The following is an 18,380-nucleotide window of genomic DNA, read 5'->3' as shown; positions in this document are numbered from 1 at the left end:
AATGCCCTACTGAGAGCTACATAGAAAGCCCAGAAAACCTAAACCACGGGAGTGAGAGATCTTAAAATGAGTCATCTTGGCTTTCAACAGAGTAAACAAGAAAAAAAGGAACGAGGTGACACAACCTCATCACTTCATGCAAAGTGTTCCCTGCATCCCATGTGCTCCTTTTAGATCCCGTTCTTCTGAGATGGGAATGAGTTTCTGACCATTAGTTTGTTTTTGGTTTTCTTCAGCGGAAGAATGTGGCAGCTAAAATGGTGAGATTCATTGAAAGCAAAATAGCACTTAACAAGTGTGTGGTCACACTTTTGGTTCCTTGTTCCTAGGAGACTGGAATGACCATGACCACAGATCTTACTTGTTAGGAAAAAGCAAGACTTGCTGTTGCTGGACTTTTTCTTCTGGAAAGTATTTAGAGAACTCTTCTTTTTTGCTAGCTTCAAAGGAGGACTCCTTATCATTTAATGGCATTTAAGCTCGTTGTTGAACTTCTGTATTGGTTGAAAACACTCAAATGTTAGCCTACTGGCTTAAAAGGAAATTGAATCTGATTTTAATTTTCCCTCTTGCCTTTCCCTCCAGCTTCAAAATCTATGCAAGAAGGCTGGGGCAGTGGTGGGGATGAAGTGAATCTCAGTACTAGTCAGTGGGAAGATGAAGAAGGAGATATGTGGAATAATACTGCTTCACAAGAGAGCAGCTCCTCCTGTAATTCCTGGGGGAACGCCCCGAAGAAAGGACTTCAAAAGGTAAGACAAAAATAAAGGTACTCTCTAGAAAAGAGTGGAATTAGTGTAACATTTCTAGAATAAGTTGTCACAAGATTTGTGTTGCATTATGCCTGAACCTCTGATGCCTGAACACAAACACAGGTTGCCACTACAGTGGTGCAAGTACAGCCTACCTGCTCACAGGGGAAAGTGGGAGATCCTTGATTTTAAGCATTTCAGATGCTTCGGGAGGTTTTGTTGTTGTTGCTTTTGTTTTCTCTGAGTTTTGTAAGCTTCCATGTATTCTGAAGAAATGATAATTTATTAACAGAAACAGAAAAAGTATTAAGGGGGCTTTTGTACACTTTCTGTCATGGTAGAAAAGCAATCAGTAGTTTGTGATGAAGCGGTTCAGCAAAAAATACCTATTTCCTATTTGTGAGGAACAAATAGATAATGTTAAGGTCTGTACTGGTATGAGAACAAAGCAAATTTGTATTAATGCCTCACTCAACCGATAATACAGGCAATTAATTATGTTATGAAGTTTTCCATTGCACAGTCTTTGTTTCAGGACAAGGCCAGGCTGTTACTTAAAGGAATTGGGAATGCATTTAGCCGCTTTGTTTGTTATTCCATTAGCCAACAGTTAGGCCGGTGATTTGATCAAGTATGGTTGTTTCTTGTACTGTCCGCAGCCCAAAACAAATCCACGCTTGTCCCTTGGTACTTTCTGGAGAACTGAAAGGAAGAGACTTCTTAAGGATTTTGTGATAGAAAAGCTGCACAGAGATCTTTTAAAGGTGTTTATCTAGACGCTCTTGTTTGTTTTTAAGAAAATACACTGAGTAACATTCTTAACTTCAAGGTTGCAAACTCATTTTTGGGAATGTTTTTCAGGAAGTGTTGTACTATTTCAGAATCTTTGATTTCATTATGTTTTCCTGCCAAGGATTAAAATGAAATACTTTAATTCAAAGGTGGCTTTAATTCAGTGGTCGGCAAATCAAATACTAAATAGTACACTGAACACCTATTCAGCTGAGATAAAATTTTTACACTTTCTGGGGGAAGAAAATCGTAGTTTCGTTGTTCGGAGGGTTCTTCAATCCTTTCTAAATTAATGTACTAATACATCTTTCAGTAGCATGTGTTATTAATAAGAAAAACTTACCACGTCTTTTATGTACATCTCACAAGTATGAATGTGGCAACCAGACCGTTAATGGAATCTCCCATTTATTTACCAAGGGCATGAAGACATCTAGCAAGCAAGATGAGGCCTGGATCATGAACCGTCTGATAAAACAGCTCACAGACATGGGCTTCCCTGTGAGTAGTGTTCACAGCTGCCACCCCTGGGGCTCAGCTTGTGTAGCTTCTGGTTCTGACTCTGGATGTTTCAGACTGGAGCTACAACAAAGGTCTCCAGTCTCTTCTTCAGGCTGGGAAGTAGTTCTGTTACCTGCATTTAGACATTTACTCTAATTTCAGAAATCTACCATGAGCTATTAGAGTGCTTTCTGAGGTTACTTGGTGATATACTTTGTGTGATGACATTTATAGGCCTTTTGAAGTTCAGCGTTTATAACAATAGGTGTTACTCTAATTTCAGCAAGAATTCCACTCCTGTTCCCCTTTTCTTATCAAACAGGTGAGATTAAAGTATAGCTGGTTTTTTTAGAGAAAGGCGTATCATAGTGATATTTAAGTTGTTCATAGAAAACAGGAAGAAGTTCAAATAGAACAGTATGATTTGACCTTGTAGAACCAGTACTTACTTGACAAACTGCAACAAACTGAATTGTTGTGGGAATTGGTAAAAGCAGGAAAAAAAAATGTGCGCAGATATTATTTGTGCTGTTGAGTAAATATTAAACCCAGTGTTTGAGACATATCTGTTTTCTCAGCTTGCTTTGAAACCATATAAGCAAGATCACCTTTTCTCTTAACATGATCTGTGTTTTTGACAGAGAGAGCCAGCGGAAGAGGCCTTGAAGAGCAACAATATGAATCTCGATCAGGCCATGAGTAAGTATCTGTGTAACTAATTTATTTTTCTTTGAAACAACACAGAAGCCATTCATGATTCTGAGAGTTTGATCTCATCCAAATATATTTGATAATATTTATTTTCTTGTTTTGCTTTTGTAAGTAATGCCTACTTCTCTGAACTACTGTTGGCAAATCTGCAGTCTTTGCATCACCTTTTTCAGTGTGTTTCCCCTTTTCTGTGAAGGTGCTCTGCTGGAAAAGAAGGTGGAAATGGACAAGCGTGGAATGGGAGTGACCGACTATAATGGAATGGTCACCAAACCCCTTGGCTGCCGCCCACCACCAATCTCCAAAGAGTCTTCCATGGACCGCCCCACCTTCCTTGACAAGGTAAATTCAGAAATACGAATGGGATTTACAAGTCAAAACTTAAACAGTATAGAAATATTGATGATTTCCGCTTTTTGTTTAGAAAGCTGTAGAGAGAAATGTGATAGATAATTACATATTGCTTTATTCTTTTTCTTCTCTTTTGTAATCTTGTGGGGAATTTAGTCCTTGTGGAGAGGACCAACGATTTGATTCCCACATAGAAATAAACAATGGTCATCCCCAGTGTTACACTTGAAAAGAAAACTTGCTAAGGAATCAGTAGTGCAATGGAACTAGAAACAGGAAAAACAAAGGAATGGAGCAGAGAAAGCCCTTTTGCTCTGTAGGAGTCCAGAGAATCAGTAACCCTTCCCAAATTAGTGATCAGGCAGGACCAAGGCCAAAATCTTCAAAAATTGAGCTTCTAATTCCTGTTTTAATTTTGCGCTCCTGATAGATTTCAGTAAAAGTTCAGTACTTAAATAGGAATGGGGAGCTGAGGTATTTCTGTTAAGTCAAAGAGCAGACACACACAGTCATAAATAGCCTCTCGGATGAGCTCCCTTTTCTCTGATCATGTATGACAAATTTTCCTGGACCATTTAATGACTGAGGAGAAGGCTCCAGAAGTTCCTGGTGTCCAAGATTCAAAGTGCCTAAAGGAAAGGATGTAGGAAAAAGTGCAGCCAGATCTTCAGTAGGAAATGAGATTTACAACCTGACAGAAAGTCCTACAGAGAGACCCACCAAAACACATCAGGGTCACCCTGAAAATTATTAATAAGGAAAGAACAATGTCTGGTGGGTGCCATTCTGTATTTGACAGGTTATTTGAAATGTTCATAAAGATAAGTGGTAGTGGTTTCTGAATGCAGAAATCTGTGCATTTCACAAACTGTGCTGAAACCAATTCATTTTACATAAGCTGTTTACAGGCTGTGAGACAGTAACGATATCTGGTCTTGTTAACACAGACTGTATTAAAAACTTCACTGACCCTGAATAACAATTGTCTTTCCGGTCCTTCACCCTGTGTTTTCTTGTAGTCTTAACTGTAGCACAATCCTTAAAGTTCTGGTTTGTGTTGTGACAGGTTCCCAGGTGTTGCGCTAAGAGAATTAAGTGTGGTGCTATGCTGGGACATCTGATAAATACTGACCTTTCAATGACAACTAGTACTATTGCTGCTGTCACCACAGTCTAAACAGTATGCTGTTTTAGTGCTGGGACGCTGCAAACTGTAAACAAGTTAGTTTGATTAAACACAAATGCGTCCTGCGTAATTATGAGTTATTTATATTAATAAGGAAAAATTAGCATCTCTATCTAATTTGCTTTGAAGGGTCCTTACATACCAAAAGGTTTTGTGGTAATTCAAATGCTGCCATGGTGCTGTGTAATGTAGTTCATGGCAGTTTATAAAGATTATATATATTAGAAAGCTGCTTTTCTGCTTTTAGGGAATAATAACATTTGTTTTTTTCTGGGCTCTCCAATTCTGTCAGAATGGTGTGGTGTCCATTGCGTTGTTGTTCCCCAAACCAGACTAAACCAATTGTGTGTTTCCTATAATGTAAGGCTCAACCTGGCTCCTCTTCCTTCTTTTCCTCTTCCTGCCATGAAAAGTTCATTCTTAACTATGGCAAATCTACTTGCTGATGGCAAACTTTAATGAATATGTTAATTGAAAGATCTCTCTCCTGATGAAGCTCACAAAATGCATGCATGCATGCCAGTTAACCTTTCCTTTGCTAGAGTAACAATATTGAGCAGTAAAATTATTGCCAGAGAGAGAGGTGCATTATGTGCAGCATGATGCATAATTATGGAAACATATGTTAAACACAACTATTGAGAAGGGAGTACTAAAATCATTAATATTCATATGCAAGTAAAATCTGTCAGTCTAGGCATAATCTGTCACAGTGACTTTACTATAACAAAGGAAATAATCCCAAGCTATATTTGTTAGCTATCAGAGTGTTGGGCAACTTGCTAAGTGATTTAAACAAATATAGTTTCTACTCTATTCTTACAAGAATAGATATTCTTTCCAAAGAAATTATTTCCAGATTTACAGCTCGTGCCACTAGAGCAACTCCTCTTCTCCAAAACCTTTTTCCCCTTTAAGGTAGGATTTTGGAGGATGAGCCTGGAGCTGTCTCACTTCCTGCTCAGGTCATCCTGTCTTCTCAGGTGTGTCTTCTCGCTCCACCTGTCGAGTGTTCTTCTAAGCACAGAAGAAAAATGTGCTGGTTTGCTGATCTGTGCTGACCACCCCATCACTGAAAATCTTGAACCATACAGAGATGTCACATAATTGTTTAACACAATCAGATGTGAGGGTTGAACTCTGGACCATTGTATTAGACATGTGTGATCAAAAGTCAGGTGAAGTCTCTGAGGAGAAGTACCACCGCCCTGCTTTGGCAGCAGCTCAAGATTGCCTTCTGGGAGGCTTCTTTTGGTTCCATGGCAGACTCGTTTTCTCTGCTGCTTTTCTCTGTCTTTGGTTTTTTTATGCTTTCTCCCATACTGATGGCAGAGTTCTCTCTTCCTTTTCCCTGATGCAGCTTCCAGACTTTCTCCCAAGTTCTTGAGCATAGAGGAGACACTGAAACTCTCACCTTACAAATTAGGTCTCCTTTCCACTACTGTCTTATTCACTGATCAGCTGCTCTTCTCTGCTGTTGAGAAATCCAGGTCTCCAAGTCTTGATGCCTGTTGACTGCAATCATGTTCTTCCAGTAATACCCTGACTAGGCTTTTTCCTTCTTCTAATTCGAGCATAGTGTTTGTTGGGTTTTTTCAACCTTGTCCTTCACATTCTGATCCCGTTGGTCTCTGGTGAGTGTGATTGCGCTTTGTCTTCGGCATAATGAATGGGATATTTTATCATTATGCACAAACACTCTTGTAGGCCCTTGTCTACAAAAGAATCTAGATCACTAGAATTTTAAGGTTGACTTAAATTCTTCTTTCATCCATCTCTGCTTCCTACGATCCCAGTGATTGTTTCTTTTTTGAACTTTTAAATATGGAAACCTCTTTCATATTCCCATATTTTCAAAATTAAAAATACCAGTGATGAGAACTTTTTTGGGTATTGCATTTTTGGCAAGTTGCTTTTGCCTGTACTAGCTCCTGTCAGATTTGAAGAAAACTTATTTTGAGGCGAGTTTCTATTACGTTAACCTTGTTTTTTGGTAAAGGTTTTTTTCTGTTCTAAGAAGTTATTAATGTCTTTTTTCTGCTAACTACTTCTGTTACTGACTTGGTATAAAGACCTCTGGCAAATTCATCAGTCTCGCATCTGTCTGCTGGGACACTTTGATTCATGAAGTGGCAGTTGTTGGCAGGTGACTGCCAAAGATTCCAAGAATCCTCTGCTAAATTGTCCATATCTCACAGGGCTAAAAAATCTTTAAGTAATGCCACTTGAATTTTGTCATATTGGGTACGTGAGACTCTTGTGAGAGACTTTCCAAAGTCCTAAAAGTAATGTATTGTCGAGCACCAGTGTGTGGCTTTGTGTTGGATAACTGCAGAAGGACATACTGCTGCCAGCAGGATTTTACAGTTGTCTCAAGTCCCTTCAAAAAAGTTCAATCCAGTGCTGGATGGAGCATATTTTGACGATTCAGATGTAGGGGATTTGTTTAACTGATTACCCTGAGGGAGAAACATAACATAAAATTGTAAGAAAATCACTGAAGAGGAAAGGTCAGGCAGAAAGTGAGGCGGGATGCAATTATTACATAAAGGAGCCTGAAAAATAATGGGCCACAAACCATCGTCAGCGGTAAAGGTGTCCCCCAGTCTAGGTCGAGAATGACTGACTTTATGTTGACCGACTCAAATGCTTTATGTGAAATGAATTGATTTCAGCTTCACTTAAAAAGCACAGGTTTGCCCAGCACATTTGCACCTTAGGATAAGTTCAAATAAAAAAAAAAAAGGACAAAGTGAAAGTGAACCGTGTGTTATAAACTCGCCACAAAGACGTTTGGTGCAGTCCAGCCAAGGAATGCTCTTGGGAAGGTGGCCTTGCAGCAAGGGCCTGCCTGTCCTGGAAATGAGATGCCTGAATCTCCTGTGTGGCTTGTCCTCCACCGGCCCTGGCACTGCCTGCTTCCAAAATGAGGACAAGTAACGTGGATGAGACAAGACTTGAATAAATTTTGGGAGCAGGGAGGGATTGCGTTGGTCTTTCATGGTCAGTAGGTCTGTTCGTGTAGGAAACAATGGCATCTGAAGGAGAGAGCAGGCACCAGGCTTGAAATTATTTTCACTTTAAAGGGGGAAGGGTAGAATTGTAAACATATGTCTGTGATCTAAGGAGAAATCCTTGAACCTGTTACTGTCATGCAAGCTGCAGTTGTTTGTGGAGTGTGACTGATGTCCAGCAGAATGTAAAATATCTTGAGCTGAAAGGCCTTGGGGATATCATTAGAAAATGTCAGTGTCCCCCTCAGGATAGTCAGATAGCATGTCAAGTGTCACTCTGCCTGATAGTAAAGAAACTTTTGCTTTGCATCAAAGGAGAGCTGTTGAAAATGCATTTTTCAGGATTAACTTAGAACATAAAATTTACGGAGCGTGCTTGCAGCATTAGGTCATTTGTTTGGGTATCTGGTTAGGGAACTGGGCTGCTTTTTTAACAAAGGAGGTCTGTCAGTATCTCACAATCTTTTGGGGCATTGAATTTATTGGTTGAAATAACCCAGCTCCTCACCTCTTTAAAAGCCTTTCTTTGCAATGAATATATTGCCTGAAAAACACCAGTCCAGCACATTGCAAATTAAAGATTTTTCACTCTGCCTGTTTTTGGAGCTCTACTTTGTACACAGTGTTATTTGATCATGCTTGCCGCAGGCTTCCCAGACATCAAAGCACAGTTTGAGATAGAACTCGGTACCCCACTGTAATACCAGCTAGATATCTACCTGTTTGATTGGGGATTATATGATTTATTTTATTTTCTGACTTGCTGTTTGCCCCCCGTGGGGGCTGCCTTCTGTGCATCGTATCCGTGTTCAACCACGGTTCCTTACAGCCCCGTAAGAGGGGGCTCCTTATGTCTTGCTAAAACCTGCCTCCTCCTGGGGGACGTGCAGGCAGTGCCTTAATCACTTTCCCAGGCAGGCTGCTCAGACAGCATTATCATTATTGGTTTTAAGTATTTTTATGTTCATTGGGTGTGTTAAGAGTGCAATGTTTCATAGTGGATAATAATAACTCAGTGCTATGTGAATATTTAAAGAGGCTCGTGTGTCTCAGTCAGGAAGGGGGATCAATGCAAAAATGTTTGTTTAAGAGCAGAGCTGTGATGTGGAACTAAACGCAGATTGATGCCAAATAAACTGATCTGGCCTTTCCCAACTTCTGGGTTGACACAAGCGGTGTGTGTACGTCTGTGCTCCGCTGCTGAGAGTTCAGCAAACTCACAGAAGACTTCCCTGAAATGTGCTGGGGTCTCCTCCCTTTCCACATTTCAGTCTGCTGGAGAAAAAAGGAGAAAATCTAAGGGGGTGGGTGGCACTGGCCGCATGATAGCTCTGCCATCAGCTGCTGGAATCCCTGCTTTCCTGCTGGAGAGGCGGGTGAGGGTGATGGGGCATTTGTGGATTAAGTGCGACAAAGTAAAGAAAAACAGTACCTTAATCCTATTTCTCTCTTTCTTCTCCCTTCACTCCATACTTTTCATTCCCTGTTATTCATGCTTGCTTTTTTTTTTTTTTTTTTTTTAATTTTTTTTTTCATTGTTGTTGGCATGATCTTATCTGCTGCTGGCTGAGGTGAGAGCTGCAGAGGCAATAGCATGGGGATCTCCTCACTTTCCTCATCTGCCTTACAAATTTTTTTTTTTTTTTTTTTTTTTTTAAATATTTTTATCCATCCATGCCCTTTAATATTTCCATGGGCCACTGTTTTGTGCGCTGTCTGCTCCTGGGCACCGCACGCAGCTCACCCTTTCTTTCTCCAATCAGGATGGCGGCCTAGTGGAAGAACCCACTACTTCACCATTTTTGCCTTCACCAAGCCTGAAGCTCCCCCTTTCAAACAGTGCACTCCCTAATCAGACCCTGGGCGGGATTGCCTCAGGGCTGGGCATGCAAAACTTGAATTCTTCTAGACAGGTAAGGCTGGAGGAGGGGGAGATCCCCAGTTGAATTTCAGCTCGCTTGGACTCGCTGCTCGTGCCCATCGCTTCCCCTGGGGAAAACGGTGCTTTAAACAGAAAGCACGTGCAACGTCTTTGTTCACGTGAAATACCAGTGGAGAAACTACCTGCTGTGTAAACGTTTCACTTTATAGGACATAAAACAACTGCTTAGTTGTAATTAGCCTGCTAATTACACGCATCCATTGAGAAGAGACTAGTGTTATGGATTTATACCGCTGAACCCTGGTATAGCTCCGCCGTGATTGATGTGCGGTTTCTTTTTTTTGAGGCGTTGCTAATTGTCACAGACTCTAAAGCAGAGACATTGTTCTAATTCGTCTTTCCTGGCTGGCGTAATTATTCAGTGATGAGATGGGTGAGAAGTGATGGGGGCTTTTTTATTCTTGCTGGAAGTGTCAAGACAGCTCATGGCTTTGACAGCTGGCAAGAAAGAAACTGCGCTTCTTGCACCTCTGGTCAGATTGAGCTCTGTGGCAGAGGGATGCTGTGGCCCCTGGGTAGAACATGCTGAAAGGGAAAGAAAAGCAAAGAAGGGAGAGGGAGGGGAAGATTCATGAACACCACAAGAGTGAGAGCTCATAAGCTACTGTTGATTATGAAGAGGTTATTTTTGCCATATGAATTGAAGTTCCAGCAAAGATAAGAAATAACAACGCAGAAAAACTCTATGTATCATTCTATGGTGGCTTTTATTACAGATACTCTTTTAAAGTTAGTTTTCAATAGGCAGTACTTGTCCATTAAGCATATCTTTCAGAAGCAGAGGCTGCACTAATAGCATGTCCATTATCAGGAGCTTTGTAAAATGTCTAAGTATAAAAACTGCCTAGGTGATTTAAGGATTGGGATGCTGTGAGTTTAATGACTCCGTTCTCCTGTTCCTTGCTACCCAAATACAAACATTTTTGGCGAGTACTTTTCATTGTTCATCTTGTGACCCTCTGGGGTAATGCATCCTTATAAAAGTGATCTTCAACTTTTCTTCAGACATCTGTATAAAGTTTTGGAAGTTTGGGATATTGGGTACATGGCGATCTTTGCCATGCCCCATGGTAAACCTGGCTGTCAGTGCAGTCTGTGTGTACTGGTGACTTTATCCCTGCCTGTCATCATCACTGGGTATAAGGAAAGGACTGCACAGATAAGTAACTTCCAGGTTTTGTGTTGAGTGATGCCTTGAAATGCCCATGTCTGTCTTGCCCTGCTGCAGATACCGAGTGGCAATCTGGGTATGTTTGGCAATAGCGGAGCAGCACAAGCCAGGACCATGCAACAGCCGCAGCAACCGCCAGTGCAACCTCTTAATTCATCCCAGCCTAGTCTTCGTGCTCAAGTGCCTCAGTTTCTATCCCCTCAGGTTAGACAGCCTTGAGTTTTCTCTTTCCCTGGACCTCTTCCATATTCACTCTCCTCTCCGTATGCGTTCTGTCATGCTCCTGAGGCTTAGCAGCTTCTGTTGCTTGGCTCTGTGTTGATGTATTTACTAGCCACTAAGCTTGTTACATGGGTAAGTTGTTCTCACGTGTATATTCTCTGTTATCTGTGTGAGCACATTCTCTTGTTCCTTTTTGCAAAATGTAGCGTTTCTAGAGAGCTGAGAAGTTTGTTCTCAGCTCTTTTTCTATAAATGGAGGTTTGGGTATGCTTATTAAGACTTGTATTATAGCCTCTTGTTAATTTTTTGATAGTTATAGTTCATGGTACTACTTCTGGTAATAATAATATTTTCCAGCTGATGCCTTATGACTCTTATTAATGGCTTACACGGTTGCCAGCGGTAAAAGTAAATGTACAATGTTTAATACACTGCTCTTTCTTAGGTTCAAGCACAGCTTTTGCAGTTTGCAGCAAAAAACATTGGTCTCAGCCCTGCACAGTTAACCTCGCCAATTAATAATCCTCAGCATATGACGATGTTGAACCAGCTCTATCAGCTGCAGCTGGTAAGTTAAAAGACATGGCAAATAAGCTCTTAATCAGAATTGAAGGCATGGAGATAAAATAAGAGAATGGCTAACTAAATTTTTAAATGAACATGACAGATCTTTAAAACAATCAGATGCTGATTTCTTTAGTAGAGTTTCTTTTCAAAGAAACAAAATCATGTTTTTTGCCTCAGGCTTTATAAATAGTCATTTGTGGAATAATTATTCTTTACAGCTGATCAGTAGAAGTAAAAAGTCAGTTGTCTTGTACTGGTATGAGTAACAGTATATTCTCAAAGAACAGTAATCTGGGTATTACATGGCAACGTATGGAACTCATTGACCAACTGGGAGATTTGTGTCACAAAGAACAAGGGAGAAATCTTGGCAGAGCTGGTTACCTGAGTTACCTGGACAACTTCCTTCAGTTGCCTCACTAAACAATAAAGTGTACAGTAAATTTCCTTCAGTTAATTGAATGTATATTAAGCACATCATGTGATAAGAGCTGCTTGTCTTTTAAAAGTTGTGTACTTTTGCTATATTTGGAAATTTTACATTTATGTATGTGTGTGTGTGAAGAGATTTCATTGGATTTTAAGAGTATTTTTAAAACATGCTAACAGTAAGTCAGTATTTGCTAGGGTTAAACGTGAAATGGAGGATGACAAATAAGCTTAATTGCTGATCTCAATGTGATGGTCAAACTCTTCTATTAGTAACAGTATTTGATACTATTACTTATTTCTGGATATGTTTCCTAGCTTTGAGGAGCGCAGCATTGATCACATGTCGTGGTAATACTTGAGCAGTACCCAGCTACTTGAAACATATCTGTACAGAAATCCTATACATTTTAAATTCACGTGTTTCAGAGAAACACCTTGGGAAAAAACCCAAATCTGACCAGTTAACCACATGAAAATCGTGGGATTTTTCTGGAATAAAACAGCACAACTGATTAAATCCAGTGTTGTCAAAATTCAGAGGGGCCAAAGCAAAAATAACTATTGGTATTTGTCCTATTTGTATAGTATTATAAACTTCTATTTTAATTTTTGCTTTGTGTTACAGTTTTTTCAGATTAAAACCTGAAGGTTCCTATCTTTAATGACCACTTACTGCTCACAAACTTACTCATCAGATTTTTTTATTGATGTGTTTGGTTTAAAAAAAAACAACCAACACTGGTTTTAAACAAAGGTATTATAAAACACTCGTGTAACAAGATTGTTACTTTTGCTTCATTGACTGTTTTCAGAAAACTCCAATGTTTCTGTCTTTGATTTTATAATTACCAGAGCAGTTCAAGCAGGCTCGTTGGGCTTATTGTGTGTGTGAGGACCTCTGACCTCTCCTTTCTGTCCCGTAGGCGTACCAACGTTTACAAATCCAGCAGCAGATGTTACAGGCTCAGCGTAATGTTTCCGGACCCATGAGACAACAGGAGCAGCAAGTAGGTTTTCCTGCCAGTTCAATCTCTCCAATTAGAGTTTGATATTAATAGCTTAAAGGGGCTGTACTACGTTATAGCAAAGCAGCTAAAGCATCCGTAGAAACAATAATAGAGTGCATAGCTTGAGCAGTTCAATCTCTCCAATTAGAGTTTGATATTAATAGCTTAAAGGGGTTGTACTACGTTATAGCAAAGCAGCTAAAGCATCCTTAGAAACAATAATATAGCGCATAGCTTGAGTATTGAAAAGGAAAGAGTGCTGGAGTAAAACTGCTATTTCACAGCATTCTGTTACTGGAGGAAAGCTCTTCAACCCTTAATACAGTCAGTTGTTATTTGTAAAGAGACCTATTGTGTTATTTCGCTGTAGAGAAAGGCATAAGAAGTCTGGTGTCTTTTGGTTCAATTGAGCATTTATTGATTCTCTTCCTTGCCAGGTTGCACGTACAATCAATAACATGCAGCAGCAGATCCAGCAGCACCAGCGCCAGCTGGCCCAGGCCCTGCTTATGAAGCAGCAGCCTCCCCCTCCGCATCTCTCTTTGCACCCCTCTGCAGGCAAATCAGCCATGGATAGCTTTTCACCCCATCCCCAGGCTCCCGGCCTTCCTGACCTGCAGACCAAAGAGCAACAGTCTTCACCGAACACCTTTGCTCCTTACCCTCTTGGTGAGTGCCCTCTATTAAAGCAGTTCCATAGGAAACAGACAGAGGGAGTATAGTTCATTAATTCAGCATCGAAATATTTTGCTCTGCACTATAATACAGAAATAGAAAAGCTGTGTTTATTAAATAATGTTGAATTGCCAAAACAAAATCATGGTACTGCATGCCTGTCGGGTAGCTGCTCGGGTGGGCTGTATTTCCTCACCTGTGCTCTGCCTACAAATACTAAACCAGAAGATGCACTAAATTAACTCTCTGCGTATGGCACTATTTATAAACGAAATATAAACTAACAGCGCCATTCTGCAAAACACACAAACGTCATGTTGATAAACAGGAATATCATCTGGAAGTCATGCCAAGTCATCTTTCCACTCTGACCAGAACTGGTAAGGTATCAGCTTTGATCAGTGTATTTAAGGAAAGGTCTGGATCAGTTTGAAGGACTGCAGAGAAGAGTGTTGTGCAGACAATTAGAAGTTTCAAAAACATGACTGCTAAGGAAAAAATGAAATCTCTCTGCTCACTTCAGTCTAAAGAGAAGACTTGAGAGACATGCAGGAATCTTCAAAAAATGTAAAAGATCACAATGAAAAGTTTTCTTGCATATGGCTAATGCGAGAGGTAATAAACTTTAGCTGCACAGAAGGAGATCTATAAACTTTCAAGATCACGTACTTGCTTTAAGCAGAGTAGAGTAGTGGAATAAATTATGCAGGAAGTTTCTGAAATCTTCTTCACTGGTCATTTTGTGGGAGGTTAGACATAGATCTGTCAAATATGATTGATGTCAAAATCATCGATTTGGCCTTGAGACAGGGTGAACAGAACAACCTTTCAGACCTGTTTTCTGTGTGATTGATGTATGCTACAGACTTCATTTATGACACAAAGGAATTAATTTAATCTCTTTGTGACTCTCCTTATACTGTGTACGATAGAATTGCCAGCTTTATCTGCCATGCAGCAGTTAAGACGGGAATTCTGACTGCTGTGCTGAGCTGTTAGAGCAGGGAGCATCAGAAGGCAAAAGAATTTATGAATTAAAAGTCTTAAGAGGTTCTTATCATATCTCAGCTTCCTGTGATCTGCGAACATTCAGGATCATATATCAAAAGGACCCAGATTCGTGTCACAGAGGCATGTCAAAATTATTCCCTAAATGTAGTCTGAGTGATTTTGTTCTGTGTGTACTAAATATGTGCCCAAACAGTTCAGTACCTGCTCTGATGGGTAGCAGCTGTTTGTATGACCTTTTAATTAGTTGCTTTGTGTGAGATTTAAAAAATATTGTTAGCAAAATAAAATGGCAGACATCATGGGGAGGTGTGCTGAAGAGATATAAAGAATATTTTTGGCTTAGCAATGGAATGCCAGAAATTCTTCACTGGTTTAAACGTAGCATTCCAGCGCTTTCTTCCAGAATACCTTTTCCAAGCCAAGGGAAGAGACTGCAAGTAGAAATACTGACAGCTTTAAAATATTACCCACACATATTTTTCCTTTTTTCCTTTTAGCAAAGTTTTAACATTTTCTGAATTCTTGGGAGTTATATTGATGTTCCTGTAAAAGCGAAAGTTCTTGACAGCAGACTGAAAATGTGCACAGTAAATTACTACATACGTACAGATGTCTGAAAATCAATGTTTAATAATTGCTTTAGCTGGAATTTTTTAAACACATCTTTCTATCCTCCAGTACATTGCAGATCTCTAATGGCCTGTTTCCCCTTAGCTGGACTGAACCCGAACATGAATGTAAATAACATGGACATTACTGGTGGTTTGTCAGTGAAGGACACTTCTCAGTCCCAGTCTCGCCTTCCTCAGTGGACACACCCCAACTCAATGGATAATCTGTCTAGTGCTGCTTCTTCACTTGACCAGAACTCCAGCAAGCACGGTATGTTGCCTTTAATCTCTGTGTCAGGCCGGCTTTTTGGCACTGGAGTCATATTGCAATTGTAATTTTTTTTCCCTTGTGTTACTATTTTTGGTGAGTGCTCAGGAATGGGTGGTACCGAGTGCCCTTGAGACTCTGGCATTTTAAAGATGATTTCTGTAGTCACTTTCAGCAATGTATTGAAGTTTTTCTGCTTCCTACATGCAACATAGGAATGTTTTTTTCATTTTCTGAATTTTGTTGCTCAGAACATGGAGTTCAGGTAAAGCAAGTAAGATGATTTCTGTAGTCACTTTCAGCAATGCATTGAAGTTCTCCCGCTTCCTACATGCAACGTAGGAATGTTTTTTTCATTTTCTGAATTTTGTTGCTCAGAACATGGAGTTCAGGTAAAGCAAGTCGTTAGTGTTGGCAAAACAAGTCCCACAAAGCTTCCCCTTGCTCCACATCTGCATTCCTTCAATCCAAAAAAACTTTACATTGACTTTCTCCCACAATTTTCCCGATATCATCAACCTTTCGCAGCCAGTCCCGTACAAAGACGTGATGGATTACCTAATTACCCACCCTGGGAGTTCGGAGCACAAACTTCATATTTTTCCAGAAGTGATTGCTAATCTGTTTGAACACCTTTATCCCTAATGCCTCCAGTATCCTGAGCCGTTTCTCCCTTTATTTCCTGTACCAAGTTTATTCTGTTAGAACATGGTGCTCCATTAACTTTATTGTATCCGGGATTTTATTTTGAGCAGCATGAATTATTTCTTTTACAATAGTTTTTCATTCTTCGAGTAGCTGTACTGCTTATGCCAAAAGTGTTGTTTGAGAGTTTGTAGGAACATGAGAAAGGCCAAATTTCAAATCGTGCACTGTCTAGAGATGGATGAGAAGGGGGCTTGCCTACAGTGATATTCCTTAGTATGCTGTCTCAGCAAATTCCTGTTTACCATCAGTTGAATGATATGAATTGCTTAGTGTCTTTTTGACAGTAATGTGATCTGAATTTTTTTAACTTCAGTGTCTAGATCGAACCAGTGGTATATCTCACAGCTTTAATTCCTAGTAAGGCTGCAGAGGCTCTTAAGCCTTGCTTACTTCGTTATTATTTTCATTTTCTTTTTTAGATTTGTAATACAGAAAGAAAAGAAAAAAGAAACAAAATACAGGGACTGATGAAATTCCATACCCAAAATTGGTCCCACTCCTAAACAAAGCCTTTCCATTTCCTTCGTTACAGGTGCTATACCTGGAGGTTTAAGTATTGGTCCTCCGGGAAAGTCCTCCATTGATGACTCTTATGGCCGGTATGATCTGATTCAAAACAGTGAATCTCCCGCCAGCCCACCCGTAGCTGTTCCTCACAGCTGGTCACGTGCCAAAACCGATAGTGATAAAATTTCCAATGGCTCCAGCATAAACTGGCCACCAGGTAACAACACACAAAGCGTTTGTGTTAAAGTGATGTCCTTAAACTCCGTTGTTGGTGTTATTTATTGAATCCTCATCCGGTTTTATACACAGGAACGTTGGAGAATAACGCTTTTATATACTCTTATTTTTACTCTCTTTGAAACAGAGTTTCATCCAGGAGTGCCATGGAAAGGACTGCAGAATATTGATCCTGAAAATGACCCCGATGTTACTCCTGGAAGTGTTCCAACTGGGCCTACCATAAACACCACGATACAGGATGTTAATCGCTATCTTCTCAAGAGTGGAGGTAAACACACAAATTACTGTCACATCTGTTGATGCTTTCATTTTCTTTCCCAAAAAGTTGACTTCATATAGTATGGAAGTAGTATATTTTCACATGTAATCCTAGTCGAATAATGGTTCTGCTCTGAACTTTCACTGAAAATCCAGAAAGACTTGATTTAAATACGGAACTAAGAAGTTTCTGGTTTTCCAAGGGAATGTAAATATTTTTATGGTGGAAAAGTCTGTGAGATGTAACAGAAACTTCTGTGGTCACTGGAAGTTTTTGTAACATCTAACACTTTGTTTTGAACAAGATTTCCCTCTCTGTACTGACCAACCCCTTACACTTGCTGAAACGCTCAGAAGAGACAATCCCAAAGTTCCACACTTGTTGCTGAGGCAGTGGGCTTCTGTCTTGCTAACTAGTTGTAGCTTTGTTAGAAGACCAATCAGCAAAATAAATTAGAGCTTGTTTATCCCCAAAACAGTAAAAAAAAAAAAGAAAAAAAAGAGAACTGACTAGTAAACAAGCATTTCCCAATGGCGTTTCCATTCCTTTTGTCCTTGTAGTGTTTACTCCAGAACTAAAAAGTTGTTCTCTCAAACAGTAAGCCATTGGGACTGTGCTGCTTGTTAACTAGATGTACTGAATGTGGATGGAGGGAAAGGTGGCTGGGTTTAATTGTGATCAGCGTGCTGAAATAGGCAAGTCATCTGTACTCTATTAGAGCACTCCAATATACACAGGAATAGTACAATCAGGACCTGCCAGGGTTAAAAATGTGGATTTTGTTTTAGTAGTTACATCTGTGATATCTGCGTAGATTGTAAACAAGTTTTTAAATTGTAAATCTGTGCTTGAAATAAGTTTCCAGCTCTGGGCTTGTTAACTCAGGCGAAGGGATGTGAATGGTGAGGGAAAGGAGGCAGAGGTTTCGTTGCCGTGGGTGGTTTTAGCTGTCTCTTCCCAGAAAGCAATCTTTATTTGAGCTGAAACATGAAGTATTTGTGTGCATGAGTAATGATGAACTAGCTTTTAATGACCCAAATGTACTTCAAGGGGATGGCAACCCAGATGGGTTCAAGTTATAAAAAGGAAAGTATAAAATTCAGTCAGATTTCGGTGCACCCGAGAAATACCACCTTTAGGCCAAAAGCCAAGCCCTACAGAGCTATACCTGTCAGTTAGACACTTCCTACAGGTAGTAGATATTTCTAAGTATTTTTGGTAGGTATTTCCTTCCTTGTAGAAGGAAAGTGTACTTTAGCTCTGTTGGTGTATAATCTGTCTGTGGAATGAAGAAATAATAACACATAGAGAGAGTCAGTGCAGATGATCTTTGCAGAGTCAACAGGCCCTCAAGAGCCAAAACCCTCTGAAAAGCAGTGACTGTTGGGATCCATCTATGCTTCCTTGTCTCATTAGCTTTTTAGCTTGTTATTAATATGATAAGAAATCTAGT

At 39.9% G+C, this 18,380-nt stretch overlaps 1 protein-coding gene across 17 annotated transcripts in view; it reads left to right on the top strand.

The window, feature by feature from the left end:
- Positions 1-18,380, top strand: part of TNRC6C (trinucleotide repeat containing 6C) — a 54,382-nt gene that overhangs the window by 25,450 nt on the left and 10,552 nt on the right. For 5 of the 17 annotated variants that reach the window (XM_014951882.1, XM_014951836.1, XM_014951799.1 and 2 more), the window contains exons 4-15: positions 586-752; positions 1,965-2,045; positions 2,687-2,744; positions 2,953-3,098; positions 9,071-9,220; positions 10,478-10,624; positions 11,088-11,210; positions 12,565-12,648; positions 13,086-13,317; positions 15,049-15,216; positions 16,454-16,645; positions 16,793-16,936. In XM_014951882.1, the coding sequence (XP_014807368.1) occupies positions 586-752; positions 1,965-2,045; positions 2,687-2,744; positions 2,953-3,098; positions 9,071-9,220; positions 10,478-10,624; positions 11,088-11,210; positions 12,565-12,648; positions 13,086-13,317; positions 15,049-15,216; positions 16,454-16,645; positions 16,793-16,936 (1,692 nt within the window). Of the gene's footprint in view, positions 1-585; positions 753-1,411; positions 1,517-1,964; positions 2,046-2,686; positions 2,745-2,952; positions 3,099-9,046; positions 9,221-10,477; positions 10,625-11,087; positions 11,211-12,564; positions 12,649-13,085; positions 13,318-15,048; positions 15,217-16,453; positions 16,646-16,792; positions 16,937-18,380 lie in introns of all 17 variants that reach the window. The other 12 variants (XM_014951829.1, XM_014951762.1, XM_014951782.1 and 9 more) reach the window with 6 other exon arrangements.

This window comes from Calidris pugnax, unplaced genomic scaffold (genome assembly GCF_001431845.1).
Source record: "Calidris pugnax isolate Ruff unplaced genomic scaffold, ASM143184v1 scaffold9, whole genome shotgun sequence".
NCBI lineage: Eukaryota > Metazoa > Chordata > Aves > Charadriiformes > Scolopacidae > Calidris > Calidris pugnax.
The sequence above is the reverse complement of the archived record's forward strand: the minus strand, read 5'-3'. Positions and strand labels throughout refer to the sequence as shown.